At 37.5% G+C, this 15,924-nt stretch overlaps 1 protein-coding gene and 1 pseudogene across 1 annotated transcript in view; both read right to left on the bottom strand.

The window, feature by feature from the left end:
• The window catches only part of AP4E1 (adaptor-related protein complex 4, epsilon 1 subunit), a 92,986-nt gene that overhangs the window by 53,018 nt on the left and 24,044 nt on the right, over nucleotides 1-15,924 (bottom strand). Inside the window, exons 9-13 of the mRNA XM_011928613.1 lie at nucleotides 9,999-10,121; nucleotides 9,788-9,897; nucleotides 3,414-3,553; nucleotides 1,631-1,743; nucleotides 1,400-1,518 (exon numbers count right to left, since the gene is read on the bottom strand). Coding sequence (XP_011784003.1) covers nucleotides 1,400-1,518; nucleotides 1,631-1,743; nucleotides 3,414-3,553; nucleotides 9,788-9,897; nucleotides 9,999-10,121 — 605 coding nt within the window. The remainder of the gene's footprint in view (nucleotides 1-1,399; nucleotides 1,519-1,630; nucleotides 1,744-3,413; nucleotides 3,554-9,787; nucleotides 9,898-9,998; nucleotides 10,122-15,924) is intronic.
• On the bottom strand, nucleotides 5,473-7,514 carry LOC105502243 (annotated as a pseudogene).

Here is a 15,924-nt window from a genome sequence, read left to right as displayed (position 1 = left end):
GGGGAGATTGCAGTGAGCTGAGATCCGGCCACTGCACTCCAGCCTGGGCCACAGAGCCAGACTCCGTCTCAAAAAAAAAAAAAAAAAAAAAAAAAGAAAGAATACATAAAGGTGATGAGCTGTATGCAATTACATGTGATTATATTACATAAAATTGTGACCTTTGTCTTGAAAAAAAAAAGATCTCCACTACTGGCTTTGATGAAGCAGGTGGCCCTGTTGGTAGGCCACATGGCAAGAAACTGAAAGCACCTCTAGCAGCTAAGAACAGCTGACAGTTGACAGTATGAAAGTGAAACCCTCAGTCACAAAAACTCAGCCACAAGAAAATGAATTCTGACAACCACACATGAGCTTGAAAGTGGATTATTTACCAGCCAAGCTTCAGATGATTGCAAGGTGCCAACACCTCGACTGCAGTTCTGTGAGACCCTAAGCAGAGAATCCAGCTAAGCCATGCATGGACTCCTGACCCACAGAAACTATGAGATAATGAATTTGTATTGTCTTAAGCCACTAAGTTTGTGGTAACATTGTTATGCAGCATAAGAAAACTAATATAGCACAGATAGCCTATCAATGATAGACTAGATAAAGAAAATGTAGTACATATACACCACGGAATACTATACAGCCATAAAAAGGAATAAGATCATGTCCTTTGCAGAGACATGGATGAAGCTGGGAACCCATTATTCTTAGCAAACTAACACAGGAACAGAAAACCACACCACATGTTCTCACTTCTAAGTGGGAGCTGAACAATGAGAACACAGGACACAGGGAAGGGAACAACACAAACCAGGGCCTATCAGGGAGGGTGGTGGGCGTGGAGAGCTTTAGGAAAAAGAGCTAATGTGTGCTAGGCTTAATACCTAGGTGATGTGTTGATAGATGCAGCAAACCACCATGGCACACGTTTACCTATGTAACAAACCTACACATCCTGTACATGTACCCTAGAACTTAAAAAATAAAATAAAATAAAAAAGAAGAAGAAAAAAATTAATAATATAAGTATTCAGCACTGTGCCTGGTACCTAGAAAATGCCTCTTAAAGATGAACCTCTTTCTATTTGGTTAAAATAATTTATGGATTATAATTTTAAAAAAAACTAATATAGTAGAGATAAATGAGTATTCAAATATTCAAACACGGATGCACATAAAAAACACAACAAAACACTGTAAACACAAAGAGACAAGTAAAAGACCAGACAAGTGAGATGGCAGAGAGAAAAAACAGAGAATAGTTAAGTGATAGATGGTGGCCATTTGAAAAACTGCCAGCTGAAGGAGTTAGCTGAGTAGAGGTGAATAGTTTCTGAAGGAAATATGTTAACATTTGGTTTGTATAAAAAATGTTTTAAAAACATATGATTTAATGTACTTTGCTCACCCAACTCATAACTTGAAGAAATCTCTGTGGATAGAACACATTTTCCATATCTAATAAAGTGAGGTAAGACTGAACTGCATAGAGTCTTAATTGCTGATCTTCTGTTTCATCATCAAAACCTACAAAGAAATTGATACACCATTTTAATTTCCACAAACTTATCTAAGGACTCTGTAATAAAAACATTTAACTTTAAAATGTTTACTTTACAGAATGTAATAGTCTACCAACCTTCTGCTAGTAGTCTCAGAAAGTTATTGGGAATATCAGGATGCATTACATCTCCTCCTACTGAAAACACAGCATTCATTGTCTGAATAAACCACGCATTATCAGGAGCATATGTGTCCACAGTGTTAAGAACAAGTACACTTCCAAATGCTACTTATTAAAATTATCCTTCTGTAGCAACCTTTAAAATAATAACCCCAATTCATCCTAGTATGCCATTTTTACCTTTAACCTCTGCCATAAATTGTTCCATACCCCAGTTTTATGTAAAATGGGTACTCAGTAAAACTTATTTAATAAACTTAATAAACTGAGTTTGTTACTTTAGCACCACACTTGCACAAAACAGTCATCCAATAAATAAATGTGAAATAACTGAAAGAAACAAACCAGCTAACTAGATGCAAATAATGGAAAATTATAGTCTTCAAAAAAGAATATAATTCACTTCAAAGAAGCTAAATATTGTGGTATGTCTACTTGAACAAATCGTTTAGCATCTGTTCTTTTCTTTTCCTTTTTTTTCTTTTTTTGAGACAGAGTCTTGCTCTGTCACCCAGGCTGAAGTGCAGTGGTGCGATCTTGGCTCACTGTGACCTCCGCCTCCTGGGTTCAAGCAATTCTCCTGCCTCAGCCTCCCGAGTAGCTGGGACTACAGGTGCATGCCACCACACCAGCTAATTTTTTTTGTATTTTAGTAGAGACAGGGTTTCACTGTGTTGCCCACGCTGGTCGTGAACTCCTGAGCTCAGGCAATCCTCCTGCCCCCACCTCCCAAAGTGCTGGGATTACAGGTGCTCAGCCTCTTTTCTAATCTCTTCCTCATCAGTTCTAAAGTTCTATCATTCTGCTGGCCAGAGTTATAGTACTGACTAGGACAAAACTAGACTTAAGCAATTTCCAATATAATATCATTAACAGTATTCACTCACTCTTTTTTATAATTAAACAGTAACTTTTTTTCACTTTTTTTTTTTTTTTTTTTTGAGATGGAGTTTCGCTCTTGTTGCCCAGGTTGGAGTGCAATGGTGCAATCGCGGCTCACTGCAACCCAGGTTCAAGCGATTCTTCTGCCTCAACCTCCCTAGTAGCTGGGATTACAGGCATGTACCACCACGCCCAGCTAATTTTGCATTTTTAGTAGAGATGGGGTTTCTCCATGTCAGTCAGGCTGGTCTTAAACTCCCGATCTCAGGTGATCTGCCCGTCTCGACCTCCCAAAGTGCTGGGATTACAGGCGTGAGCCACCACGCCCGGCCTAACCAGTAATGTTTTTTAATGAATGGAATATCCTTATGACCTATAAAGTTCTTCTGACTTTCAAGAAACAAACATGAAGAAGAGTAACATGTTAATAGAGTTCCCAACTACTTAATTGTGACAATTTCCAGCATAAAACAATAAAGGATAAGCTTTAGCATCCTGACCACTCCCAGACAACCTCTGCTTTCCCCAAAACACAAGAACTTTTACTCAGAAAAGAAATCAAGATAGAAGTAGAGACGAGGCAGGACTGAAAAAGGAATAAAGAGGATAAAGCTTCCTCTATCTTCCTGCTCAAAATACTGACAACATGAATAAAAGAAATCAGAAAAAAAAAAAAAAAAAAAGCCATCTCCTAAGAGGTCTACACAAATCCCTTTTTCTGACAAGAGGCTTGAAAATCAGGAATAAAAAGTATTGCTAGGTCTCTGAACTCAACTTCAAGTGACCATATCTATACCCATCATCTTAAAGTCACCGTGTTACTATTTTAAGACTCATGGTCCAAATAAAAGGATATTTCTCAGCCAGCTCTGCTATTTTGCCGACCAAATTGACGATGACATACTCTTCTTTGCTCTGATGTAAATATTCAAGCATTTTCTGGACAATAACTGTTACATTCTGTGCATTAGTAATTCTGTAAAGAAGTTCCAGAGTCTATTTAAAGAAGAGAAATTAAAAACATTATAAAACTATGCATAACACCAATGAGTACAGTAACATAAAGGTTGATCATACAGTTGATTCTTCTACTTTTATGGAGATCTACTGGGTAGCCAGTTAACAGGTAAGAAATGCAAATTTCAATGAAAAGCTTTTAAGAAAGGTAAAACTATTGTCAAAAAATGACTTATGATCAATTCCAATGTCTATAAGCTTTCCATTGAGATAATCACAATCTGGCATCTTTACATGACAGAACACTTAGAGACTTAAAAGTTCAAATACAACAGATATATATTTTCTAAAAACATAACAACCCTTAAATATACATTACCTACAGCTATGGGTGTGTATATATGCAAGTGTATGTATGTGTGTATAAATCTAGTCTTGGAAACTATTTCCCATGCTACAGAAGACAGCAGACTATTTCCCAAACAACAGAAGACAGGCAAACAGCTTTTGTTTGGATGGACAAAGGCTGGTGGCTCAAATGCTCCAAAGCCTAGCAAAGCCTAGTTTAAAATCTTAGTCATCAAGGAAGAACTGTTTTATAGCTACCTTTTTTTTTTGAGACAAGGTCTTGCTCTGTCACCCAGGATAAAGTGTAGTGGTACAATCTCAGCTCAATGCAACCTTCACCTCCTGGGCTCAAGCAATCCTCCCACCTCAGCCTTCCAAATAGGTGGGACTACAGGCACGTGCCACCATGCCCAGCTAAGTTTTTCGTATTGTGTAGAGATGGGGTTCAACCATGTTGCCCAGGCTGGTCTTGAACTCCTGGGCTCAAGTGATCCTCCCACCTTGGCCTCCCAAAGTGTTGGGATTACAGGCATGAGCCACTGTGCCTGGCCTGTAGCTTTCCTTGTTTTCTTTTCTTTTCTTTTTTTTTTTCTTGAGATGGAGTCTCGCTCTGTAGCCCAGGCTGGAATATAGTGGCACAATCTCAGCTTGCCACCAAGACTGGCTAATTTTTGTATTTTTAGTAGAGATGGGGTTTCACCATGTTGGCCAGGCTGGTCTCGAACTCCTGACCTCAGGTGATCTGCCCACCTTGGCCTCCCAAAGTGCTGGGATTACAGGTGTGCCACAGTGTCCAGTTGCTATAGCTGCTTTCTAAGTGCTGAGGAATATACCTCTTGCTGCTTCAAATAAGATGAAGGAAGACCAATACCAGAGTAAGTTCCCATTTGTATGGCTTTCCACAGCTCTAGATTAAGGTTTTGAAAATATAACTCTCAGAAATCAGTAAGTCCAAAGGCGATACTGAGAAAGCATCATTTATTGGTGTTTTTGGATCAGCAATATTAGCTGCAAGATAATTTCCACATATTTGTCAAACTTGCTCAGTATCTTTAGGGTTCTAATTTTTCAATCCTTATAGCCAGGACTTCAAGCACAAAGGATAACATATTTTCAAAGATTTTTTTTTTCAATGTGAAAGAAAGTTTTATTATCTTAACTCAACCCAAATTATATTATTTATAAAAGTTATATAAATGCAGGCTGATTGTTTTGTAAGAGTCAAAAAGCCAAATATAAGTAAAGCACTAGAAACACATTCAGTTATAAAAAGTTGACATCATTCTTCTAAATGTTATGTGGAATCATAGGAAGAAACATCATTGTAATCATTATTCAAAGTAATATATTAAAGATAACATAAGAGATGTTTGGTCTTAAATGTCAATTTGAATGTGCAGTGTCTACAACAATAAATCAGAGAGAAAGTAAGTATATCTGTAATTAAAACAGAAAAAAATGACTTAGTTGCAAATACTGTATTCTTCAATGAAAGAATGCAGATTAAGGATAAAACAGACAGTCTTATCAACTAGGCCGCCTTTAAGGATCATTTTTCAGGGCAGCTAAAAGGAGTAACAGTAAAGCTCTACACATATAACTAAAATGTATGCAATTAATCTAGTCCCAGCACTTTTATTTGTAGAGTTCTCAAATCAAAAGTAACAAATAATTATACATCAGGATTGTTAGGAATACCAATTATTTTACAACTGCCCCTACGTGCTTCTTCTTCTCTGACACAATTGGCACAGATCCGGGCTTGCTGTGTTTAATACGATTAACTTCCTTTCTCTGACGAGCTTCTTTCATGATGCACTGTTCCTGAATCTGGCTGTAGATAGATTTTGGTAGATGTCGATGACGAGCTATACGTTTTATATGAGGATGATGCTGAAATTTCTCCTTCAATTTCTAGTTATAATCCTTGGCTGCTTTTTCTCATGATGTAAGCATACCGAATTTTTCAGAAGCATTAGCTTTCCACAGGCAAATGTTCATTTCATCAGATCCACACATAATATACTTGCTATCAGAAGTCCATTTTACACAGATAACACATTGCATTCGCTTTGTGTGATATACCTTCCTGCTTCGACTTTTGTCTGTAGGAAAGATTCAAATAGCTTTATTGAAACTAGCAGACAAAAACTCTTTCCCAGTAGGAGAGTACTGCACGTCAAGCACTGCAGATATATGATCCATATGGAATATTAAAGGAGTGTCCAGTGCACATATATCAAAAGTATGTAAGTTATAATCTTCATTTGCTGCTGTAAAAATGAAAGCTTCCATAGGGTTCCAACAGATTGTATTTGTTCTCATATCTAAGATAACTTTTCAAAGGAGCAGCTTGCCTCATATCGTACAGTACTATGTTCCTGTCAGACGCACAACTTCCCAAGTCTCAATTGGGTTAAATTTAACACTACTTACACTGTCAAATCCCCAGGTCATTGAAGATATAGGATTAGTTCTTTGTTCATCCTAAACGTCTACTTGCTGTCCACATGTGGCAAAAACAGCTTCTTTCCAGTGATGCTCAATCCCACTATACACTGTCTTTCCTAATGTTGTACGTAATGGCTCTTCCTCATCTCCATAGCCTGGTCCATTCTTTTTCCACTGTTTCACAGTTTTATCATCACCAAAGGTGAAAAAAGAAGTCCCACAAAAGCGAGTACATATTCCTTATACAAAGCCTTCATGTGCTTGTATTGTACGGATACATTTCTCATGAGTCAGGTTCCAAATTCTAACCTCTCCATCACACGCCCCGGAAAGGACAGTAGCCAGGTTCTTTGGATGCTTTGCCAAGGCAACTGACTCCATCTTGGTGACCATCCAGCAAAGCAAGGAATGGTTTTGCAAATACTCACTCCATTTTGGTAGCATTTAAAGCTCTTACATATTCTTGTGGGACCTCAAAAGGATATAAGGTAGGATCATAGTTTCCTGGAACTCTCTGGAAGTACAACTTGGTTTCACAGACATAATTGTCCACATTCTGGCTCAGTATCATCTTCATCTTGGTTGCTCTTCCGGCGGGACTCCATGAGCTCTTTGCTAGGAGTTCTGCCCACTGCTCGACTTTTTTTTAAAACTGTTTCAGTTAATGTGTAACGCCACTTAAATCTAAAAATACATAGGCCACCCCATCAACAGCTTTCAACTTATAGAGCTGCTTCAGACATGCTCCCTATGGACTCCAAATTATGTTATATAGCTTTAGATAACATACATCAAATTTATCTCCTATTCTAAGACCATGAAATATAGCATTTCCAGAACTGCATGGGGTTTGGTGTTACAAACTGTATTGCCAGAGGTCTTTTCTGTTCAGATTTGGTAGCTCCTTCTCACCTTCTCTCTTCCTGTATATAAGAGAGGTAATAAAACCCGGTAAAAGGGAATCCTACCCCAAGCTACAGATCACCAAACATCCAAGGACCAAAGTTCTCGCCGTATCATTTGATAGAGGTTAGAAGTGACAACAGCACTGAGAAGACAGTACTTTAGTGCCTTCTTTGGGCACCAAGGATACTCAGTATCTCCTCAAAGAATTCAAATCACTCATCTCACTGCAGGTAAGGGATCAAACAGATCAACCTTCATAATTTTAAAAGTCACCTATTTTCCCTGTGACTCTCATTTTTAAATGCAAGTATAATTATTAAATACAATAATATTACAAACCCCCTATCTGTGGTTTTGCTTCCCATGGTTTCAGTTACCCACAAACAGAGTCCAAAAAATATTAAATGGAAAATTCCAGAAATCAATAATTCATACATTTTAAATTGCATGCCTTTCTAAGCAGCATGATAAAATCTTGCACCATCCTACTCCATCTGGGACATGAATCATCCCTTTGTATCCACACTGTATATGCTACCAGCCCATTAGTTATTAAGTAGCCATCTTGGTTATCAGATTGAAAATATATAAATATATATATGGTTCAATACTATCTGTGGTTTCAGGCATCCACTGGGGGTATTAGAACATATTTCCATAAATAAGTGGGGACTACCATATAGCAATAAGAAAAAAACTGTACCTAAGTCAACTTTGTTCAACTTAGTACTCAACTATACAAAGGAAATGCATGCTCTGTATCTGTTAAAGTAGAAGGACTGTATAACTATTTGTTACAGTCTCTTGGAGCCTTCTTATTTTTCTAGGATGTCTACACACGGAAATTAGTACATCTGCAAACTGCCCGGACCCAAGGCATGTAACAATTTTCAGACTACTAAAAATATAAAATAAATAAATACATATATGAAGACAAATTTTTTTAAATGTGTTTCAAAAACCCCTTTTAAAATTTAAAATTTGTAATCTTCAAAAATCATAGTTGTTTAATGTAATAGTGTTCTCTCAATAAACTCTCCTATTCTTAGCTCACTGCTTTTAAGATATTTAGATATTTTGTAAATTATCTTTAAGAATGTAATCATATCCTTTGCAGCAACATGGATGCAGCTGGAAGCCATTATCCTAAGTGAATTAATGCAAAAACAAAAAATCAACTATCACTTGTTCTCACTTATAAGTGGGAGCTAAACAATGGGTACACATGGACATAACGATGAAACAACAGACACTCGGGACTCCAAAAGCAGACAGGGAGGGCAGAAGGGGAAAGGAATGAGTTGAAAAACTACCTACTCAGTACTATGTTCACTATTTGGGTGATGGGTTCAATAGCCGCCCAAATCTCAGCATTACACAAATGTCCATGTAATAAACCCACACATGTATTCCCTAAATCTAAAATTTTTTTTAAAATTCTTTTTAAATCTTTGCTATTTTTATAAATAGAAAGAAAATTTTTTACTCTTAACTAGGTCCTATATACCATTTTAAATGACGATATTGAATGATTTCTTCCATAAGAATCAAAACAAATATTTATATAGACACCCAAGTAGACACTGAAGCAAATTTACAAAAAGAAAAAGTTGGAAAGAAGTATATTATTATAAGTGATACATATGATTATATATATAATATATAATATACACATTATATATAAGTAACATATAGTATATGCTATATATATGTTATATATAATATACAGACATATATGATGATGATATTATTATTAAGCCTTTCCTTCCAAGAAGTTCAAATCATTTTATGAATATCTTCATTAATTCTTTCAATATTTCTATCTGTTTGGTAGGGAATTAGTTAATGTTATAGATATAAAAGAGAATAATGAGAAATCACTAATTAACATCAACTGCATCTTAAATTGTACAATAACAGGAGTATATTTTAAATTGTACTAATAGGAAAACCTGGGACCAGAATTCAGGTCTCCTATTGGTACGATGCTCAGACCGAAATTATATTAATGAACCCACACAGATGACTGGACCTAATTCCTGCAACTAATAATTTAAAGACATTCCTGTGGACACTGACATAGTACTTTTTAGAAAAGTTACTTAAACTTTAGTAAAAATAATTAAATAAGCCGGGTGCAGTGGCTCACACCTGTAATCCCAGCACTTTGGGAGGCCGACGCAGGCAGATCACTTGAGGTCAGGATTTCAGGACCGGCCTGGCCAACGTGGTGAAACCCCGTTTCTACTAAAAACACAAAAATTAGCCACGTGGTGGCACACACCTATAATCCCAGCTACTCGGGAGGCTGAGGCACGAGAATCACCTGAACCCGGGAAGCGGAGGTTACAGTGAGCTGAGATCGTGCCACTGCACTACAGCCTGGGTGACAAAGTGAGATTCTGTCTCAAAACAGAAAACAAAAAAAGAATTGAATACATCCAAAAGTTAAAATATACACACGAGCATACATACACACTGCCCACCACTTTAATCTCTCTACAGAATACCAACAAAATGTTTAAAAATTTTAACACTTCACATATACTATTCAAAATACCAGTTTACCTCTCTTTTAATAATGGGATCAGGATGATCTAAACATTCAATTATTGTCATCTGGTGTTGAAGAGCCAGAGTAGGATCCTGTTGGATAACATAGGTAAGAGCCTTCAGTCCTAGAAACAAAGACACATTATACAAAGTGAATTGAAACAAATACACAGCAAATTTCAAAAGCTATCTCTGTAATATCTGTCAAAAGAACCAATAATCTTACCTAAATATTTTAGATTTATTTTAGGTGACAGAACAAATTTTCCAATGCACTTGGCAGCCTTCTCAAGTAATTCCGATTTAGGATAAATAGAATAAACTGTATGCACGCATTCAAACAAAATAGCTAGAGAAAGAAAAATAAAAATGGCAGAAATGGTAAGTATCATGGTAAGGTATAACAAAAGAATGTATTTCTGTAGAACTTGTAATAAAACTAATTGGAAAGTCCATTTTAGTCAGAAATCTTATTTATGGACTTTTCACAGAAACAAACACTACTGTTTTCAGGCTTACACAGTTATTAGGATTAGGTTACCACAACATAATTTTTTAAAAATTATATTTACTGGTAATAATTATGCATTTATTAACATAAAAAGTATTTACTGAACACCTCCTATGTGCCAGGCACGGCTTCAGTACTATGAATATAGCAGTGAACAAAACAGATAGAAGAAAAGACCCTGCCCTCAAGGAGTTCCCATTTTAATGGCAACATGAATAATATATTCATTATTCCTATATAAAAAGATATTTCCCACACTCCTTTAATGCTTTAAAATGGTTTATTCTCAAACAGTTTTGAGGCCGGGCACAGTGGCTCAAGCCTGTAATCCCAGCACTTTGGGAGGCCCAGACGGGTGGATCATGAGGTCAGGAGATCGAGACCATCCTGGCTAACATGGTGAAACCCTGTCTCTACTAAAAAAATACAAAAAACTAGCCGGGCGCGGTGGCGGGCGCCTGTAGTCCCAGCTACTCCGGAGGCTGAGGCAGGAGAATGGCGTGAATCCCGGGAAGCGGAGCTTGCAGTGTAGTGGATATCACGCCACTGCACTCCAGCACTCCAGCCTGGGTGACAGCGTGAGACTCCGTCTCAAAAAAAAAAACAGTTTTGACCACTTACATGTCAAAATTGTGTATAGGATGATCCAATATTTATTTCAAAGATACAGTCACTACTCATACATCTTCAAACTATTCTTTAAAATAACTTCAAAGCATATAAAATAATCTAGTGGACATCTTGACAGCATTCAAATTTGATTTTCTGATACAGTCGAAAGTCTCATCACTATGACAGATGATCAAAGTGAATGATCAAAATGGACACTAAAGTTCTTTTCAAATTATTTGAAAAAGCATGAGACAAGCAGTTGGAGCTTTGCCATGGTAAAGAAAAATCACTGAGAGGCCATTAAGTCCTATATGTTCCACGGAATCACAGTAACAGAAGTGTGACACAGTGAAGGTACAGAATCAACACTTAAAAACTGCTCTAGTACAAGCTGAAGCATATCAGGTGTCCTAATACAATCACTCCTTCTCTATTTCTAAAAGCTTAAAACATAACCAGACATTCTCTTTATGTACAAAATATATTCTGAATATTCAGCTAGCTATGTTTTACACCATGTTGCCTACCAATTAATGCACAAATAAATTTTGTGGAAAAAACCTCTATAAACCTCTTCCTTTTTCTCAAATTTACATGGAAAGAAAAGACAAAAAAAATTTAAAACCTCTTCCATAACAGAGACAGAAAAAAATAAGAAATCAGAAATATTAATTTTTCTTTAGGAAAAGAACTGCCTTTAAGGGAAAAACTACAGAGTAAGTTAGCTGAACCTGAAGAGACTTTGTATATTCAAATGCTATGCTTTAAAATGTCTTTACTCTGTGCTGTGAAAAAAGTTGTCTTTATGATTCATGAACTAGACAAACTGAACAAAGAGGAACTTAGTCAATTGACTAATAAGATAAGGCAGGAATGGAGAAATTGCCACTAAATCCAGCCTTCAGCCTATTTTTAAATTGCCACTAAATCCAGCTTTCATCCTATTTTTATAGGCCTGTGAACTAAAGAATGATTTTTACATTTTTAAAAGGCTGTAAAAAACAAAATAAAAAACAAAGGAGAATATGCAACAGAAACCTCCATGACCTGCAAAGCCTAAAATATTTACTATCTGGCCCTCTTTTCAGAAAAAGTTTGCTGAATTGTGAACTACCATGACAGTCCTAAGATTTCAAATGATGATATTCCATTTTCCATCATAACTGACACATTTTTCATTAAGGTTTCCTACCAATAAGAACTCTCTTGGGATTAAATTGTTTTAATTCCAAGCCTGCCATTACCCATCCAAAATTTAAACATTTATATTTAGATGCTCATAAAGTTTCTGGGATGCCAATATGGGAAAAAAATAATAGTTCAAAAAGTGCACTTATTATTAGTCTCCTTAGGCGTAATTGAGCTGAAAATTAATTTAATGGATTTTAAAATTATTTTCTCACCTAGATCTAAGTCATTTTATTCTCCAACTCTACAAATATCTGTTCATAAGTTCATAATTGAAAGAGCAGTCACTCTGCTGTCTCCTCTCTGTGGTGGTGAAGTAAAATACAACTGAGAATTTCTTTTTTTTTTTTTTGAGATGTAGTCTGCAACCTCCACCCCTCCAGGTTCAAGTGATTCTCCTGCCTTGGCCTCCCAAGTAGCTGGCAGTACAAGCGTGCACCAACATGCCCGGCTAATTTTTGTATTTTTAGTAGAGACAGAGTTCCACCATGTTGGCCAGGCTGGTTTTGAACTCCTGACCTCAAGTGATCTGCTCAACTCAGCCTCCCAATGTGCTGGGATTACAGGCATGAGCCACCGTGCCCGGCCACAACTGAGGGTTTCTATACCTAAAAATACAACATGGAACTTGGTTACTCTTCAGTACTCTTGGTTACTCTCTTGGTACTAATTAAAATACTACAAAGTATATATTACTAAATTAAAAATTAATAATGTTCTACCATTCATGACACTGCATTTTCATCATAGATATTTTGGGTTGGATTATGTATGCTCAAACAAAATGTGAAGTTCTTCTGACACCATATCCCTCAGAATAGTTTACTCTCACCTTAATTAAGTTAAATAAGTATCTAATGACATTATTCTGGCAGGAGGGGGTATCACCCAATGGGAATGGAATCCAGGCTCTCTACTCTGTCTCCTTTGATACCTGGGGATGGAAAGGCTCCTGGTTATTGCTGGAGGAAGTATCAACCGATTCTGCCCTGCCTGGGAGAGAGAGGGGTACCTCATTACTGCTCCCCTTGTGGCCTCCAGTGATACTATGAGGGAGTGGCCTCATTACTGCTGATCAGGGATGGAAGTTCTGACTGTCCACCAGGCTTTCTCTAACACCCACACCTCCGAACCCTGGCCGCAAAGAGGGAAAAAGTACCTCATTACTCCCTACTCCCAGATGGGAAAAATCCAGACTTCCCAAGTCACCTCCACTGACAGTGTAAGGAAGGGGCCTTCCTTATCACCTGGCATCAGTGAAATTCCAGCTTCCTCTTGGGCTTCTGTCACCACTCTAGTGGGGGGTCGGGGAGGGTGTGTTGGGGCACCTCATTATACCTGGTGAGGATGGACATCTTGGTTTTTCACTCAGTCTTTGCTGGAGGGGATGGCTCCACAGTTTTCTCCTGTGCTTGGATGGAATAGAGGGGTTATCATCTAAAAGTTTTCTACTGTGCTAATTTAATTTCCCTTTTCTTCTTGGTCCTTTGGTGAGAGAGGGCAGGCTTTTCTTGGGGTGTTTTTGTCTGTGTCTTGTTGGTATTTCCAGACTGCTGGCTCTTCAGTACCCAGTCTGGGGTACCTGAGGCAAAAAGAAAACCCAGGGTACGCACCACCATGTCTGTTTCTTTCCTTGTGTCCTGAGGTCTCTAACCAGCCTGACTTGTTCTCGAGTCTTAGGTTTCTTATACACATTATCCAAGGGTTTTAGGTGAAGTTAGTGAGAAAAAAAAAAAATGGAAAAGTACTTCTATCTACATACTTTTGATGGTCTTTGTCCCCTGTACTCCATTTTATATAATTCTCTCAATTTACTAATTTACTAAAAATGACATTCTCATGTTATCAGTACCCTACCCAAAAACCTTCCATACCTCCAGATTTACAAATCTGGCTATTGTGAGAGATCCTCCACAATACGGCCTTTCCACTGCTCCCCACCATACGTTTTCCTTTCTGACTGGTGAGACATTGTGTCTGAAACTGTTTTTGAATAGCCCCATGTCTATACCTTCTCTCAAGTTCCCTCCACCTAAAAGCCCCTTCAACCTCCCTTCTGCCTAGCTAAATCTTACCTACCTTTCAGGGTCCTATCAGGTCAATAAATCCCTATCTGTGCCCTCAGGTCCTTAATGATCTCTACTTCCCAGGAACTCCTACAATACTTATTTCCCTGAACTATCCCTTCACATTCTGCCTTACACTGTTATTAAGCTTTCAAGAACAAGTTATCTTTCCACTATATTGTAAATTTCTTAAAGACAAAGGTTACATAGTATACTTCATATCCTATACATCACTTTATACAATGCCTAGCACATAGCAGATATTCAATAAATGTCTTTAATGTAATTTATTTCTTGATTAGACACTAAATTGTAATACAGCTTCCATAAAAATATGATATAGAAAGTATTAATACTGAAACCCACTTAGATAACTGATAAAGTAAATAACTTTTTCTTCCTTTAATTCAATTAAAGCAAATTACTTATTAACACAGTGCCAGCTACTGAGATATGCTGGTAAATAAGAGAGACACAGTCCCTGCCCTTATAAAGTTTACAATTAAAATTAATATTCTTAAGGGGTAAAATATCTATATCAGGATTGCTAGCGAATACTCTACCACTGATATAATCAATATAAGTTGTAAGCTCTATCAATACAGACACAGGGAAAAGCATAACAATGAAAAGCTAAACAAAGGAAATGAAACAACAGGAACTATAAGGTTTCTGTAGCAAGATGAAACACTGGATCAAGAGCCTGCAAAGAAACAAACTGTTGGTGTTGGTTCAAGCAATCTCTTTTTTTTTTTTTGAGATGGAGTCTCACTCTGTAGCACAGGCTACAGTGCAACGGCACGATCTCGGCTCACTGCAACCTCCACCTCTTGGTCCCGGTTTAAGCAATTCTCCTGCCTCAGCCTCCCGAGTAGCTGGGATTACAGGAACGCGCCACCATGCCCAGCTAATGTTTGTATTTTTAGTAGAGATGGGGTTTCACCATATTGGCCAGGCTGGTCGTGAACTCCTGACCTCGTGATCTGCCCACCTCGGCCTCCCAAAGTGCCGGGATTACAGGCGTGAGCCACCGTGCCTGGCCAAGCAATCTTAATAAAACGGTCGTACTGGAAAATATTAAAAAGTATTTCCTCAGGTATACAGTATTCTCCAAATCAAAATGAACAGGTAACTTTACAGTGGTTATCCCCAGGAAAGGGAACTGGGTAGTGGGTGATAAGGGTGGAAAGGACACTTACTGTTCATTGTACACCCTTTTGTACCTTTTGAATTTTGACCCATGTGCATATATTGCCTATTCAAAAAAATAAAAAAATTAAAGCTGAAATGTCATTTAAAAAAAAAAAAAAAACTTTCTGCAAAGAAAAAAAAAGAAGATTTTTAACTGAATTTTAAGCAGAATTTCTTGAAAGACTTTCAAACCCTTATCCTGGACACTCATTATATCACAAACAAAACATTTTAACTTACTTTAACTTACTGGAAAAATTCTGACACTTTTCTAGATCTTCTCTCAGAAAATCACCTGCTTCAATAAGGGTCATCCATATCTGTGGCCCCTTATTCTCACTGCATAGCAGGAACCTATATAATATCTACTGTTTACTACACTATATACACATAAGGACAAGGCCTGTGTCTACCTTATTCTTCCCTTTACCTCCCACACTTAGCATGGAGAAATATAAAAGTCATCAACTCTTTCCTCAATCCACACCTAGTTTAAAACACAATCAGGCCGGGCGCAGTGGCTCAAGCCTGTAATCCCAGCACTTTGGGAGGCCGAGACGGGCGGATCACGAGGTCAGGAGATC

Source organism: Colobus angolensis, unplaced genomic scaffold (genome assembly GCF_000951035.1).
Source record: "Colobus angolensis palliatus isolate OR3802 unplaced genomic scaffold, Cang.pa_1.0 Scaffold78, whole genome shotgun sequence".
Classification (NCBI taxonomy): domain Eukaryota; kingdom Metazoa; phylum Chordata; class Mammalia; order Primates; family Cercopithecidae; genus Colobus; species Colobus angolensis.
The sequence above is the reverse complement of the archived record's forward strand: the minus strand, read 5'-3'. Positions and strand labels throughout refer to the sequence as shown.